At 36.5% G+C, this 15,160-nt stretch overlaps 1 protein-coding gene across 10 annotated transcripts in view; it reads left to right on the top strand.

The window, feature by feature from the left end:
* Nucleotides 1–15,160, top strand: part of LOC113105544 (neuron navigator 2-like) — a 171,919-nt gene that overhangs the window by 122,650 nt on the left and 34,109 nt on the right. For all 10 annotated transcript variants that reach the window (XM_026266663.1, XM_026266657.1, XM_026266664.1 and 7 more), the window contains 4 exons: nucleotides 4,559–5,678; nucleotides 6,697–6,809; nucleotides 7,254–7,362; nucleotides 8,050–8,433. In XM_026266663.1, the coding sequence (XP_026122448.1) occupies nucleotides 4,559–5,678; nucleotides 6,697–6,809; nucleotides 7,254–7,362; nucleotides 8,050–8,433 (1,726 nt within the window). The remainder of the gene's footprint in view (nucleotides 1–4,558; nucleotides 5,679–6,696; nucleotides 6,810–7,253; nucleotides 7,363–8,049; nucleotides 8,434–15,160) is intronic.

Raw genomic sequence — 15,160 nt, 5'->3', positions numbered from 1 at the left:
TCTGTATTTTATTTATTCAAAAAATGCTGACTAGCTACAGCCCCTGGCGATGTTTAAAGAAAAATTTGATAGTAAAAAAAAAAAGTTTTAGATGGACTAGAAAAAAATATGAATAAGGTATGTTTATGATTTGTTTCTTTCTCCAAATTAAATCTGTAATATGTAGTTTGAACAGTAATTGAACATTCTTCTCCATTTAAATAAAAGCTATGGAGCTAGAATTTTTATTTAATTTTTTTTGTAAAGTGACATTCAGCCAAGTATGGTGACCCATACTCCGAATTCGTGCTCTGCATTTAACCCATCCGAAATGCACACACACAGCAGTGAACACACACACAATGTGAACACACACCCGGAGCAGTGGGCAGCCATTTATGCTGCGGCACCCGGGGAAAAGTTGGGGGTTCAGTGCCTTGCTTAAGGGCACCTCAGTCGTGGTATTGCCGGCCCAAGATTCGAACCCACAACCTTAGGGTTAGGAGTCAAACTCTCTAACCAATAAGCCATATATATATGTCTGTGTATTTTTTTTTTTTTTATCAGTGTTAATGCAATTAATTCAGCAAAAAATGCATTAAATTGAAATTGAAGGCACAGGAACTTTCTGTTCATCAAAGAATCCTGAAAAAAATATATCATGGTATAAAAAATAAATAAAAATTAAATAAGCAGCTTAACTGATTTCAACATGGATAATAATAAGAAATCAAATGTTGAGCAGCAACAGAAAACAAAAGCGGACTTTCTACAGGAAGGTTTTGCATTTTACACATTTTCTGGAATAACGTGCGCTGATGAATTACACATTATAAGATAAACTGGGTCAGTTCTGAGTTCATGTTGACTTTAAGCGCTCACTGTGCACATTTCTGTTCTGTGCTGAGTTTGGAGTAGTTAATGTAGCAGTCAGTGCTGGAAATAACTGCTTATAATGATGTTGAGTGAAGCTAGTCACACAACCCCTAGCTGAGATGTTTGAAAGATGTTGCAAATGTGCCGTGTGTGTGTGTGTGTGTGTGTGTGTGTGTGTGTGTGTGTGGTACTGGCTTTGAAAGCAGAGTGAGCGAAGCTTAGGAAGTTTCTGCATTAATTGAGCTCCAATTAGTGTGTTGTGGCCCTGAGAAAGTGGAGGCAGTGAAAGAGTCACAGAAAGAAGAAGTTTCCACAGTGTCATGCTCTAGGCAATCTGTCCTGTTTTTCAATTTTGTTTAACTGTATGTTTGTACATATTCCTAAGTGAGCAAAGCATTTGAAAGGAAATTCAAAGCAGGTTCTTCTAATGGTAGACTTTACAAACTGCATGCCCATGTTCACTTTTTAAAAATGTTTTCTTGAATAATCAGACTTTAATATCAGACTCGTGTGCAGTTGAAGAGTTCAGATGTTTTGGTCTTGTGACAGTGAAAGTTAGTAAATGGTGTCAGCCGACCGATTCTCCCATAATGCATTTAGCTCTGTTATTTTGCGTGTGACCTGCTTAATGCAAGGCAGAGGGAGATTGTGAATCACAGAGCAATGGAGCACAACTCTTCTGTGTGTGTGCCATCGTTCTGACACTGTTGAAACAGACATGAGCCGGTTCTGAGATGACCTGAGTCAAGAGTGGGCTAGAAAGAAGATTGAAAGTTTTTACAATTTTAAAACAGACAAGAAAAAAAATCAGCTTGTATGTTTTCAGAGATTGAAATTGAAGTCCATTTAAAATCAGTGCTGTCAAAAGCAGTATTTGTATCATTGTCATTTTATGTAGTTTGATTTTATTTTAAAGCAGCAGTTTTTATTTTATTTTATTTGATATTTTTTTTTATATACATAACATAATTTTTTCATTTAAGGGATAGTCTACCCCCCAAAAAAAAGAACATTATTTACTAATCCTCATGTTGATCCAAATCTGTATGACTCGATTTCTTCTGTGGAACATGGAGGGAAAAAAAGTTATTTTAAAGAATGTTGGTGACAAAACAGTTCCCATTGATTCCCTTTGTCCAAAAGTAACTGGATATGAAGAAAGAAGAATAAGGAAGATGATACAGGTTTGGAACAACATGTTCATTTTTTGGGTGAACTATTACCTTATGGTCCGGTCCATATGCTGTTTAAGATTTTATTTACAGCGGTTGCTGTATTTGTGAATAATATTGGCTTAATTAAATACTAGCCTAATCAGGCCTGTTTGCATGATGAATACAAGATAAAACATGACCAATAACAACTGGAATTATCTTACAATCCCATGATGACTGTATTTAACAACAGAGGGGAAAAAACACTGACAAGGTGCAGAATGAAATGGGGTTAGCTGTTATTCTGCCGTGGAGAAATAATCACTGAAATGTGGAACTGAGACGGGCCACAAACCCTGAGGGCAGCAAGTTGCTCTAGAGTTTCCCTATGACATAAGACCAATAGGATTATTTTCTCCCGATTTTTTACAGTTTATTGTCATATGGTCTGTTTCCGGACAAAAACTGCTCAACTTTTTCTCTCCCTCAACTTTCACTTCTATAACCAAGGTCTTTTTTCCATACAGTCCCCTTCTCGGCCCCTCTCTTTCCTCTCTCTACCTATTGGAAGTCATTAGTGGTCTGACCCACTTCTCTCTGGCTGGCATGGCTAATTGGACCTTAATCACTTCCTAATTGCCGCTTTGTTTCTGTGGCGCTCATTAAAGTCCAAACTGAATGAGATGGGAACAGTGTTTCCCCCCAATGTCAGATCATTAAACTCTGAACCTGAAAAATAAGAAGAACATTTGAGTGTAATCAGTTGATAAGTGTAAAGTATCTGTGGGAAACATCCAAACCCTTCCGACTAGGCCCTCATTGGGATAAACCTATAGTTTTTGATCTCATTTGTAATGTGCAGCATTAGTTTTGTTTACTGAGTCTGGACCACCGGCCGGCTGACAGAGCGAGTGTGTTGAGCGTGATCTAGAGGCTCAGAGGGAGGGGGCAGGACAGAAGGACAGCGGGGTTTCTGTTCGAGAACTATTTGCAGTTAGTGTTTTATTTGCAGTGTAGCTCCTCGACTACTGAGACACTACAGGCTGGACCAACAGTGAAACCAGCTCACTTTAACAAATGGACCTGCCAGGTGAATGAGAGACGGATAACATGCTAATTTCATTGCAATTTTTGTGTTTTTCTTTGCTTTTTATAAACAGATTTCTTACTACAGTGATTAGTATGGTTATAATTGACATTTTTAGATTATTTCATATGAGCAATGCATGTCATTCTGCAAGGTTTGGCTGATTTAACCGTTTGTTTTAAAGGAATTTTGAATTATTCTGTTGTGCTAAAATGCATGTATATTTCATCAGTTAACACTGGTTAGTTATATATTTTCATGCATTATTTAAAATTTCGGTTTTGGTATAGTTTATATTTCATGTCAGTTATTTAAAGGAAGATTTGATTGTGTATGTCACACAGAGCACGATAGTTAAATTTGGCCTCCAGTGTTTGAATGGGCATTAAAGTCTTTCTCGCTGTGTTAGTGTAAACAGTTTAGAATGGATCTCAGTCGGCTGTCTGCTGCTCACTATTAGAATAACATTAGCTTAGGAGTAACTAGCCTTTTATGGCCAGGGCCAACAGTTTCAATATTCATCTCCGGTTAAACTTTTTTCCTGGTTTCCGTAGCCTTTGATTCAGTTTGATTTAATTTTGGCTTTATTTCCCTGGTTCCCAGGTACTTTTTCCACAACATCTTTTTTTTTCATTTGGTTTTCAGATCCGATCTTTAGGACTGACTGTTCATCAGTGTTGTTGTTGTATCTGTTGCTATAGTAATGATGTATGTGTCAGAGCAGTGCCAAGAAACATCTCATTTATGATGTTATGTGTTCCATAATTATGAAAAACCACATGAAGTGTGATCGGACTGTTTGACTGATTTGCAAAAATGAGATTTTGATTGGATTTCAAACACATTTCGATGCGGTGTATCTGCAAAATTGCATAAATGTAAATGTAACGTAAGTTTAAATAGTAAGATTACTAAAATAGAGAACATTAAAATAAAAAATAAAAAATGATATATATATAATATATATATATATTTATTATTTTTTTTAATGTGTTTTTTATTTTTTATTTTAATGTTCTCTATAACATTTTATTTAAGTTCCATTTATTTCTTTTTTTTTTTTTTTTAATCTTACAATTTTTATTTATTTTTTTTATTATTTTTTTTATCTTGACCAGGACTAGGATTGTATTTCTTTGGGACCTTCCTGATTAAATAAATAATAAAAAAAAGAAATAAATGGAATGCTAATTCAAAATATGAACAAATCCTAAATACACTATAATACACTAAATATATATGAATACACTAAAATAACATTGGACCATTCAAACTCCGATACTTTTCTGGTTCTAAGAGGAAATCTGATTTAATTCAAATTCTGATTTCATGGTACAAATATGAATGTGAGTATGAACTGCTCTTCACTCCTCCTCTCACATATGCAATCCAACTTTCTCCATGACTGTCTCTTTGATTTTCCTGTGTTTCACCATCACCTCTCGTGTCATTTCCTCTCCAGAATCATCAGAGAGTGTCTCCTCACAAGGCGTGACTGAGCACACTCTGTCATCCCTGGCATCCGCCTGCACCTCTGTTAGCACCAGCACTGTGGCATCTTCATCTTCATCATCATCAGCCATCCCCCAGCCCAACTCAAGCAACAAACCCTGGAGAAGCAAATCTCAGAGCACCAAGCACACTGCTACCTCCACCGCTCCCTCCACGGTGCTTTCCATCAAACCAGATCACCAAGCCAAGCAGCCCGTGCCTGCAGAGCCCCCACCGAAAGCTGTGCCTCAGAAGTCCATGCTGGAGAAACTCAAACTTTTCAACAGCAAAGGAGGCTCCAAGTCATCCACGCCAGCAGAGGGCGCCGTTACGCCGACAGAGTCAAAAGTCGAAAGAATCGAGGTTGGTTCCAATACAAAACCCACTGAGGAAATGGATGGTAATGTCAGGCCCACGAACGGATCGAGTGCCGTTATGACGACAACCAGCAGCCCAAAGATTGCACTAAAGGGCATCGCGCAACGGACGTTTAGCCGGGCGCTCACAGCAAAAAAAGCCTCAACTAAATCCATAGATAAAGAAAAGGAAAAAGAACGAGCTAAAGAAAAAGACAAAAATGGAAAAGAGGGGTCAAAGCGTGTTCCTTCCTTAGAAAAGGTAGAGATCAAAGAGGAAGTTAGGGAGGAAGTTGTTCCCTCAAGCAGAGTTGCTCCCTCCGAGGCAGAGCCCAGGAAAGCCTCTAAGATCGCCAGCTTCATACCCAAAGGCGGCAAAGTGGGAAGCAACAAGAAAGAAAGCCCCGCCCCTGTGCAAAGTGGAATTCCAAAACCAGGAAGTAAAAACACTGGAAATGGAGCGGTAAAAAGTTCAGCGTTGCCCCTCGGTGGTAAAGACAATGAGAGGCCTCGCAGTATGCGTCTGGGAGGGGGTCTGGGACTTCATAGGGACAGCCGGCATTCCTCGTCCTCTTCCAGCCTCGCTTCCACCGAGGGGAAAGGACACCACAGCGCCATCCCGGTGGCCAACGGAACACAATCCACGGCCTGCAACACAGTCAGTGTGCAACTGCCTCAGCCACAGCAGCAGTACAGCCACCCCAACACAGCCACCGTAGCACCCTTCATGTACAGGTGAGACTCGTCCTGGATCTACATCTGGAGGAGGATAAAACTATACATTAAAAAAATACATAGATTTAGATCAAAGGAGAAACTCAAACCAGATCTAGCTATTATCGCAAATCTCTCCACTTTGCTTAAAGTAAGCGTGTATGAACACTCGCGCTCGCGCATTATATTAATGTACTTTCTCGCTACAATAATGCGCTCTCGACATAGGTGAAAGTCATCATAGCTCTTGTAGTATAGATCCAACTTTATATAAATTAACTCATTGTAAACATAAAACACTAAATCAAAATATTAAAAACAATAACAGTATATCTGTATTAATAAACTAACACTGGGCTATTAAAACTGAAACACATTTCTGATTTTTCTATTCAAATCCTGTGATACGAATATGAATGTGGTTTGAAATAAGTGTGATAAAATCAGATTTCAACTGTATTTTGCTGCTAACTAAAATTGACACTCCAAAAAAAGAAAAAAAAAAGAAAAACAACTTCAATGTTCTTCTCTCTTTAAAGCAGTCCAGAATAGAAGAAGAAAAAAAGAAAGTTAGAAATATAACCTTGGCAGCTAACTAAAAAAAGGTTTAATTTGGAGTAATAAAACTAAAAAAAATCCCAAAATTAAAACTGAAATAAAATAAAACAATTAATAGTGACAAATTGCTTTTGAATGAATACTAAAGATATAAAAATAAAACTCTAATTCTAAATATTAATAAATGTATAGTAGAATATAAATAATACTAAAATAAGACTGCTATAGAAACCATTAAAAAATACAGGAACCACAAAGTGGTAATTGTGTATGTGTGCGCACATGTGCATGACTCCCCGTCAGGCTCAGCTGTGAAGTGTTCGACTGGTATTTCCTCTGAAACAGACCTGTTGCCCTGTGTATGTCTTCCATAGAGGATTCCTTTAGTCAGGCCATGACTTCTGCTGGCTTGAATTTCACAGACAATGTGTATGCATGTACATAAATGACATCTTTTTAATTTTAACCCTTGTGTTTTTAGGTCTCACAATGATGCAGATGGACCCATAGGCACAAACCCAAGCTCTGGATGTCGTAGTAGTGACTCCAGTAGCTTCAGTAAGATCAACCAGTCTTCTACTGAGGACCTGTCAGGTACTGTAACTCTTCAGTTCAGCTGATGAAGTTTAAAACATCTGATATTCTTAGACATTCTCCTGATGGTAATTATAATCAATGCACCATTTGGACAAACAAAGACTGATATTGATGATGATGTTCTGAAGTCAAGTATTCTATAATCACCTAGACTTCATTTATTTGATCAGAAACAATAAAAAGTTGATTTATTTATGTGATGGCAAAGCAGTCATTACTCCAGTCTTTATTGTCACACGATGCTTCAGAAATCATTTTAATATGCTGATTTGTTGCTTTAAGAAACATTTATTATTGTCAGTCATTGTTGAAAAACAATAGTTAGCATTGTTTGATGAATGGAAAATTCAAAAGAAGAAAACAAATCTTACCCAAACTGTTGAAAAGTGTTTAAATACTAATGTGTGATATAAAGAGTGAAAATGAATGCTTTATTTTCAGGTGAAGATCCAGAGACCAGACGTCTGAGGACGGTCAAAAATATTGCTGACCTGCGGCAGAATTTAGAAGAGACCATGTCAAGTTTGCGGGGGACGCAAATCACACACAGGTAAATGCATCCGTTCCTTACTTTTCCACAGTGTGATGTAGCAGGAGAACTTTCAGAGTGAAAGCAGCTAAGATAAGTATTTTCTCACATTATTTTGTCTTATGAGAAAGTAGTCATTCCTTTCTTCAGCTTGACTCTTTTAACTGTAAATGACTAACTGAATAGAGTCTGTCCAGCAGCTCCACCATGCTCTTTCTAACTCTATTCTTAAAACCTTCTTTGTTCCTCTTTTTTGATTATTCAGCTGATTGACCCAGACTGCATTGCAATGATGGCATCATGCTGTAATTGTGAACCGCTTATAAAGTCCATTTTAGGTCAAAACGAGTGCAGCGAGGCATTTTTGTTTCCTGAGGTGTCAGGATATTGGTTACAATTCCTCAGTACTATGCATAAAACCTTTCCTCATATTATAGGTTAAGGAAATATTGTAACTGAATACGATTTGGTGCAAAATACCATGGTAACTGTGGATTCCTGGAATTAACTATACTACTACAACAGCCTAGGAATGTTTCTACAACTTGGTGCAAGCCACTATTGTAATAAAAACAACTATTAACATGGTATTTTTTAAGAAACTATAGATATGTACCATGGTACAATTGATACCATAGCTTTAAAAGGTCATATGAAATAGATTTTATATTGACTTAAAGTGAATTTTAAATGTTCTTTGTCTGTCAGCACACTGGAGACCACTTTTGATGGTAGTGTTACTACTGAAATGAGCAGTCGCAGCATCCTCAGCATGGCATCTCGCCCCGCGCCGCTGTCCTGGGCCAGTCGCATGGGTCAGTCCAGCCCCCGTCTACAAGCAGGAGATGCTCCCTCGGTTGGGAACGGGTATCAGTCCCGCAGTGGAGGTGTGCCGTCCGGCCAGGGCCGGTATCTGTACCCGGCTCCTCTACGGAAGCAGCTGGCAGCGCGTGGGAGCGCCCTCTGTGGCCTGGAGCTGGGAGACAGGGTGGAGGATCTGGACCTGGCAGGTGTGGGGCTGGAGATGAGCGGCTACATGAGTGATGGAGACGTGCTGGCTAAGAACGCCCGCTCTGATGAGCTGACCAGCGGGTAAGTGTGAAAGATGATTGGCAGTGGTTGAGACGGATGACTAATGGGGTTTTTCCAATGGCTGATAATTACGGGCGTTTTCGGTATGCAGTTTAGTGCAGATGAAAGGAAAATTAAATGGTAATTTAAAGGTGCTCAGCGTAATTTACACAAGTGGTAACTCTTTGTTGGTCCTAGATTATTAATAACCAATTATTGTGTAAATTGTGCCTAAAGGAAGCAGATTTGGTGTAAAGATACCTCCATTAGAAGTTAAAGAGTTCATAAATGGCATAAAACGATTCAAATGGATCATGCTTTCTGTGAAGACTCTTGAAAATCTCTGTGGATATTTGCAGCGCGGATTTATTGTAGCCACTAGAGGGTGATATGGTTCTCTAAATATGAATACACATTTTCTTAGGTCTAAGGTCACTTTTCTTAGGTAATTTCTTAGTTCAAATTTATTTTCATATTGATATTATAAATCAGTGCATGACTTCCAGGTCAGAAATTAACTTTTCAGTTTAGAGGCAGTAGATTTCCACAGGCTTTTCTTTTACTTATGTAAGAAGAGTTTTTGTGTTTACCTTTTTAAATGTATTGAGCAGAGTTCATCAAATTTACATTTAGGCATTGTTTTAGTAAATGCACACATTCAGAAAAGAATCTACCATTCAAGTTTTGGGTCATGAGATATATTGTTTTTGAAAGATGTTTTTTATTCTCACCGATAGATACAGTAAGAATACAGTTAAAACAATATTATGAAATAATATTAGAATTTAAAAATGCTTTCTATTATTATTATATTAATTAATAATATTAGAATTTATATGAATTTATAAATAATATTAGAATTTAAAAATGCTTTCTATTATTATTATATTAATTAATAATATTATAATTTATATTTATTAGAATTTATATGAATTTATAAATAATATTAGAATTAAAAAATGCTTTCTATTATTATTATATTAATTAATATTAAAATGATGAATTTATTGCAAAATATATTATATAAGAATATATATTTTTTTTTTAATTTAATCATACTTCAGGCTTCAGTGTCACACGATCCTTTAGAAATCTTTCTAATATGCTGATTTGACGCTTATGAAACATTTATTATTATCAGTGTGGTTAAAAATAACTTTTATTTAAATTATATATTTTTTTTTTCATTTTGCATGTCTTAACTTTTAATTAATTAGATGCCTCCTTTCTGAATAATATTATTAGCGCACACACATTAGTAAATTAAAAATTGACTGACGCCTATGGAGCCAGAAGAGTCTCAATAAAGATAAATGCACACACTACATTCACATATGCACACACAGGATTCATAGATGCACACACATGATTCATAAATACACACACAAGATGCACAAATGCGCACAAAATTCACAAATGCACATACAAAATTTAAAAAGCACAGAAGATTCACAAATGCATACAAAATTCAGAAATGCACACAAAAATCAGAAATACACACACAATTCAGAAATGCAAACAACATTTACAAATGCACTCAAGATTCACAAATGCACAGGACAAGATTCAGAAATGTATTTCTGATGCACACACACATATATCTTGATTTACAAACTGCTTGCGGTCTGTGAACTTCACTTGACTTGGCTCGACACACAAATGCCTTTTTTTAAACAGGGAATGATCAGCAACCAATCAGATGTCTCCCTTCTTTTAGCCAATCACAAGAATGCACCCCATGTGGGGGATTGTTTACTTATAAGCCAATCACATGAACGTGTTCACACAGCAATTGTATTAAATTGTATGAAAATACAGATGTTTAGATTACAATTCAGGTTTATTTTTTATTATTTTTTTACTAAATATAAATTTAAAAATGTCTCAATACATATAGCCCAGTGACTGCAGAAAAAAAGTTAACCATGGATTCATAAATTTGCAATAGGCAATTATTTCATTTTATTGAAATATTTTAATGAAAGTAAAAAAAAAAAATGTTTAAACCTTTTTGAATATTTAAATATATCTAAATATTCTTTTGGATGCAATATAGAAGTCACTTTAATTATAATATTCAGTCCCTACATGAAGAGAGAGTCAGTGGTCCGCTGTGAGAGGAAAGTGGCTCTCTGGCTGCGAAAAGTGGGTCTCCGGCTGTCATTCGCTTAGGAAAGTGAGTTGATCGCTGCGTGAGGAAAGTGAATCGTTCGCTCAACTTCGCTGCTTGAGGAAAGTGAATCGTTCGCTGAGGAAAGTGAGTCGCTCGCTGGGTGAGGAAAGTGAGTTGTTCGCTGCGTGACTCGTGAGGAAAGTGAATCGTTCGCTGAGGAAAGTGAGTCGCTCGCTGGGTGAGGAAAGTGAGTCGTTCGCTGCGTGACTCCTGAGGATAGTGAGTCGTTCGCTGCGCAAAGTGGGTCGCTGGCTGCGCAAAGTGAGTCGCCGGCTGTGTGAGGTAAGTGAGTCGTTCGCTGCGTGAGGAAAGTGAGTCGTTTGCTGATTGGCTTATAAGTAAACAATCCCCCACGTGGGGTGCATTCTTGTGATTGGCTAAAACAAGGGAGATATCTGATTGGTTGCAGATCATTCCCTGTTTAAAAAAAGGCATTTGTGTGTCGAGCCAAGTCAAGGGAGTCTCAAAATTCACACACAAATGCAGTGAAGTTCACAGACCGCAAGCAGTTTGTAAATCAAGATATATGTGTGTGTGCATCAGAAATACATTTCTGAATCTTGTCCTGTGCATTTGTGAATCTTGAGTGCATTTGTAAATGTTGTTTGCATTTCTAAATTGTGTGTGTATTTCTGAATTTTGTGTGCATTTCTGAATTTTGTATGCATTTGTGAATCTTCTGTGCTTTTTAAATTTTGTGTGTGCATTTGTGAATTTTGTGTGCATTTGTGTATCCTGTGTGTGTATTTATGAATTATGTGTGTGCATGTATGAATCCTATGTGTGCATATGTGACTGTAGTGTGTGCATTTATCTTTATTGAGACTCTTCTGGCTCCATAGACGCCAAACTATGGGCGGTATTGTATTCCACTAATATCATCTTGTTATAGATGTTTGACTTTTTTAGTAATCTTAAAGGAATAGTTCACCCAAAGATGAAGATGATTTACTGACCCTCAAGTTTTTGCAAACCTGTATGCATATTATATAATATTAATAGCAGATATTTTGAAGAATGTTGGTAAACAAACATTTGCTGGTAGCCATTGACTTTCATATTATTATTATTATTATTATTTTCCATACTATTGAAGTCAGTGGGGTCCATATTTTTCAAAATGTTGTCTTTTATGTTCAACAGAAAAAAAAGAGAAAATAAATTCATACAAGTTTGGAATAAATGATGGCACAATTTTAATTTCTGAGTGAACTATCCCTTTAAATCTGAAATGGATTTATACTTTTTTTCTCTCTGCTGCCTCTTCTTCAAAGCTCAGGATTTGGGACTTTGTGTTTTTATGTTGACTTTAGTGTGAATCAGCGTTGTCCTGATGCACTGAAATCCAGATGTATACACATACGACGTCCAATGACGCAGTGAACACATTAAATGCAATGAATACTGTCACCTTGCAGCTCTGGTCCTTAGGCGGTAATTAAAGCAGCTTTAGTGCATACTGAGTGTACAGATCGAAGGGGCAGTGTAACACAGATTCACCGCCCCCTTCATGCTGAAACAAGCTCTCTCTGCATACCTTGGCTGTGATAATGTGCAATTGAAACCTCTTGTGCTATTATTTCCCCACAATCACAGTCTTCCTGTGTGGTTTGAACACTACAAACTGTTCTAGTGCTTCTAACATTACCAGATTATAGAGAACGGGCCAGGTGGCATGCTGCAATTACATCTGGCCATAAGCCTGACGTCTGGATGCAAAATCACATTGTCTAACGAAATCCAGGCATCAGAATCCTGTCAAATTCACCGTTTACTGCACTCGTTTGGGTGCTATTGTAAATCTGACATTTTGAATGTAAAGTCCTTAACACTGACACTTGACTGAAAAAGGAATCTCGTGTGTGCTTTGATAAATGACTCTTAAACTAGAGGATCTCCTGAGCATTGAGGGAAGGGAGATTGCTATTGGAGGGCTATAGAAAATATAAGCACTAACATGTTTGAACCAGATCCCTAACGGAAAGAGGCTCTCGTGATACTGGTGTCGGATTTGATTTCCCTGGTCTCAAAGTGGTTGTTTTCACAGTGCAATCAGGACTGACGGGGTTAAAGGCTTCACCCCAGGCTGCTCTACATATGAACACATACAGGTTGAGCTAATATGATCTCCTTCCTCTGTTCGTGACAGCACTTTGATAATGGAGGGACAGGTTTGTCACATTACGTCATATGTATCACGCTGAAATGAATATGCTCTTTAGTTAAAAGACACTGACATATGACTGACGTTGTGGTTACAGCATCTGGAAAGCTACTGAGATTACTGTAAAACAAATAATCATCTGGAATAAGATGGCAAGGCTGTAAATCACGTCACTTGTTAAAGTTTATCTATAGCTAGTCTGGAGGCATTTATAGCTTTTAGGTTGTTTGGTTTTTGCACAGAGGGTTTTTCTTTAGTAGGTTAGAAAACACATGCTAAGAGCTCGGTGTTCCTCTCCAAACACACATTATACAGTAGCTGTCAGATCATGAATAGGTCTTGTTTACACAGAAACACACACACTCACACACATTTCATAGTTTTAATGTGTGAATTCAATTAAAAGAATGCAGGAATTTAGGTTTTGGGGATTTCAAAAAATAACAAATTTTTTTTAACTATCATTATATTTTATATAGGCTGTTGTTTTGCATTTGCATTTGATCTGTTTTCATTTTAAATATTTTTATTGATTTAAAAAAAAAATTATCACCCAGATTTCATCAGAAAAACAGATGAATTGTCTTTAGCATAGATAAAATCAAGCCAGATTTGGGTTATTGAAATTATTATTTTTATTTTTTCAGTCATTTATCAAATTTAAATTCGAATTCTTGACTTCTAATATAATATAATATAATATAATATAATTTAGTGATTTTAATAATAATAAGTTGTTTTCATGTAATTTTATTGACACTATATTTATATATATATATATATATATATATATATATATACACACACACACACACACACACTCACTTAAATATATATATAAATAAAATCGCTATTTAATTTCTATTCATCTGTCTCTTTATAATTAAATGTGTGTATATATATATATATATATATATATATATATATATATATATATATATATATATATATACACACACACATGTATAATAAATAAATAATTATATATATATATATATATATATATATATATATATATATATATATATATATATATATATATATATACATGTATGATATATATATAAAAAAGTGAATAAATGACTCCTTACAGACATACTTCTTTTAAAAATGATCAGCCCTTTTGCCTTTCAAATGTCAGACTCAGACACTGAATCTGTCATCAATTTAGTCTTAACTCTCCTCTTTACTTTCTTTCCTGTTGCTTCTCTCTTTCTCATCCCCTCTTTCTTCCCCCCATGTGCTGACCTTCTCCCAAACCCCTCCAGGCTCTCGTGTTCATGGGGTGGGGGTTGTGTTTATGTGAGGGTGTGTGTGTGTGTTTTGGGGAAGGGGGTGGTTGGTTTAGCCTCCTCCCTCCTCACCAAACAGTCCAGCGCACCGGCACAAACTCCAGCCACTCACATACAGAAGAGTAGAGACAGAGAATACACTCCAGCACTAGAGAAACATATTCATAACCTCACCCGCTAATGCACAACAACACATCAGAGAGTGTGCATTTCACACAGGATCTCACCTGTGTTTTAGCAAATTAAGCGTCCGGTGGATTTTTTAACAGTGGAAGGTATGTCAGTCATTGTTGTCAACTTGTTATTATTGTTATCATGTGACCATTAATGCTTCTACTGTTATTTTCTTAGTTTTGTAACTGGGATGGCTGTTGTTTGAAATTGGATTGTAAATATAATCATTTAAGTGCAAATGTTATGAAAATGTGTCTGAAGTCAAATCTGGGTCATATCTCACCACAAAATAAAATTCCAAAAAATATTTTTAGAATTTTTTTTTTTTTAAGTTGCATTTGTTTCTTTCATTTTATGGCATTCATGCATTTATTTTATATTATATTATATTATATTATATTATAAATGTAATGCCATTGATGCATTATATTATACAAATGCCCTAGTAACTTCACTTTTTACAAAGCGTAGCATTGTTTTCATAACAATTAAGATTTTATGGTGAAATATAACCTGGACATTGTTGTGAGATTCACCTACTGTACATACTCTCAGAAATATGGAGGGAAATTGTGAGTTGGAGGTACGTGGAGGTGGTCTGAGCAGAGATGTTGCACCGTTAGCTGTCTGGAGGTTTTTGGCTAACTATATAGCCGCAGTATTCCAGCAGCTCGTTCTCAATATGATGGGACAGTATTTTACACAAAGAGGCACTGTACTGATTCACAGACACACAACCGTCTTACCTTGAGTGAGTCCGCTGAGCGTGAAGACTGGGGGTTTTATTCCCGTGTCCAGTGGGAACTGTAGCAGAGTGAGAGGAATCTCGTGACCGGGCAAATATTTGGAAGAGTATCTGTTTTTGTTTGAGTTATGTGAGAGTTTGTTTTTCTCCAGGTAGCCCTTTCACCCTCCTAAAACTTATAGACGTGGGTTAAAGAATGA

This window comes from Carassius auratus, chromosome 7 (assembly GCF_003368295.1).
Source record: "Carassius auratus strain Wakin chromosome 7, ASM336829v1, whole genome shotgun sequence".
Taxonomy (NCBI): Eukaryota; Metazoa; Chordata; class Actinopteri; order Cypriniformes; family Cyprinidae; genus Carassius; species Carassius auratus.
Note: the sequence above shows the minus strand (reverse complement) of the source record. Positions and strands in the feature narration are given on the sequence as shown.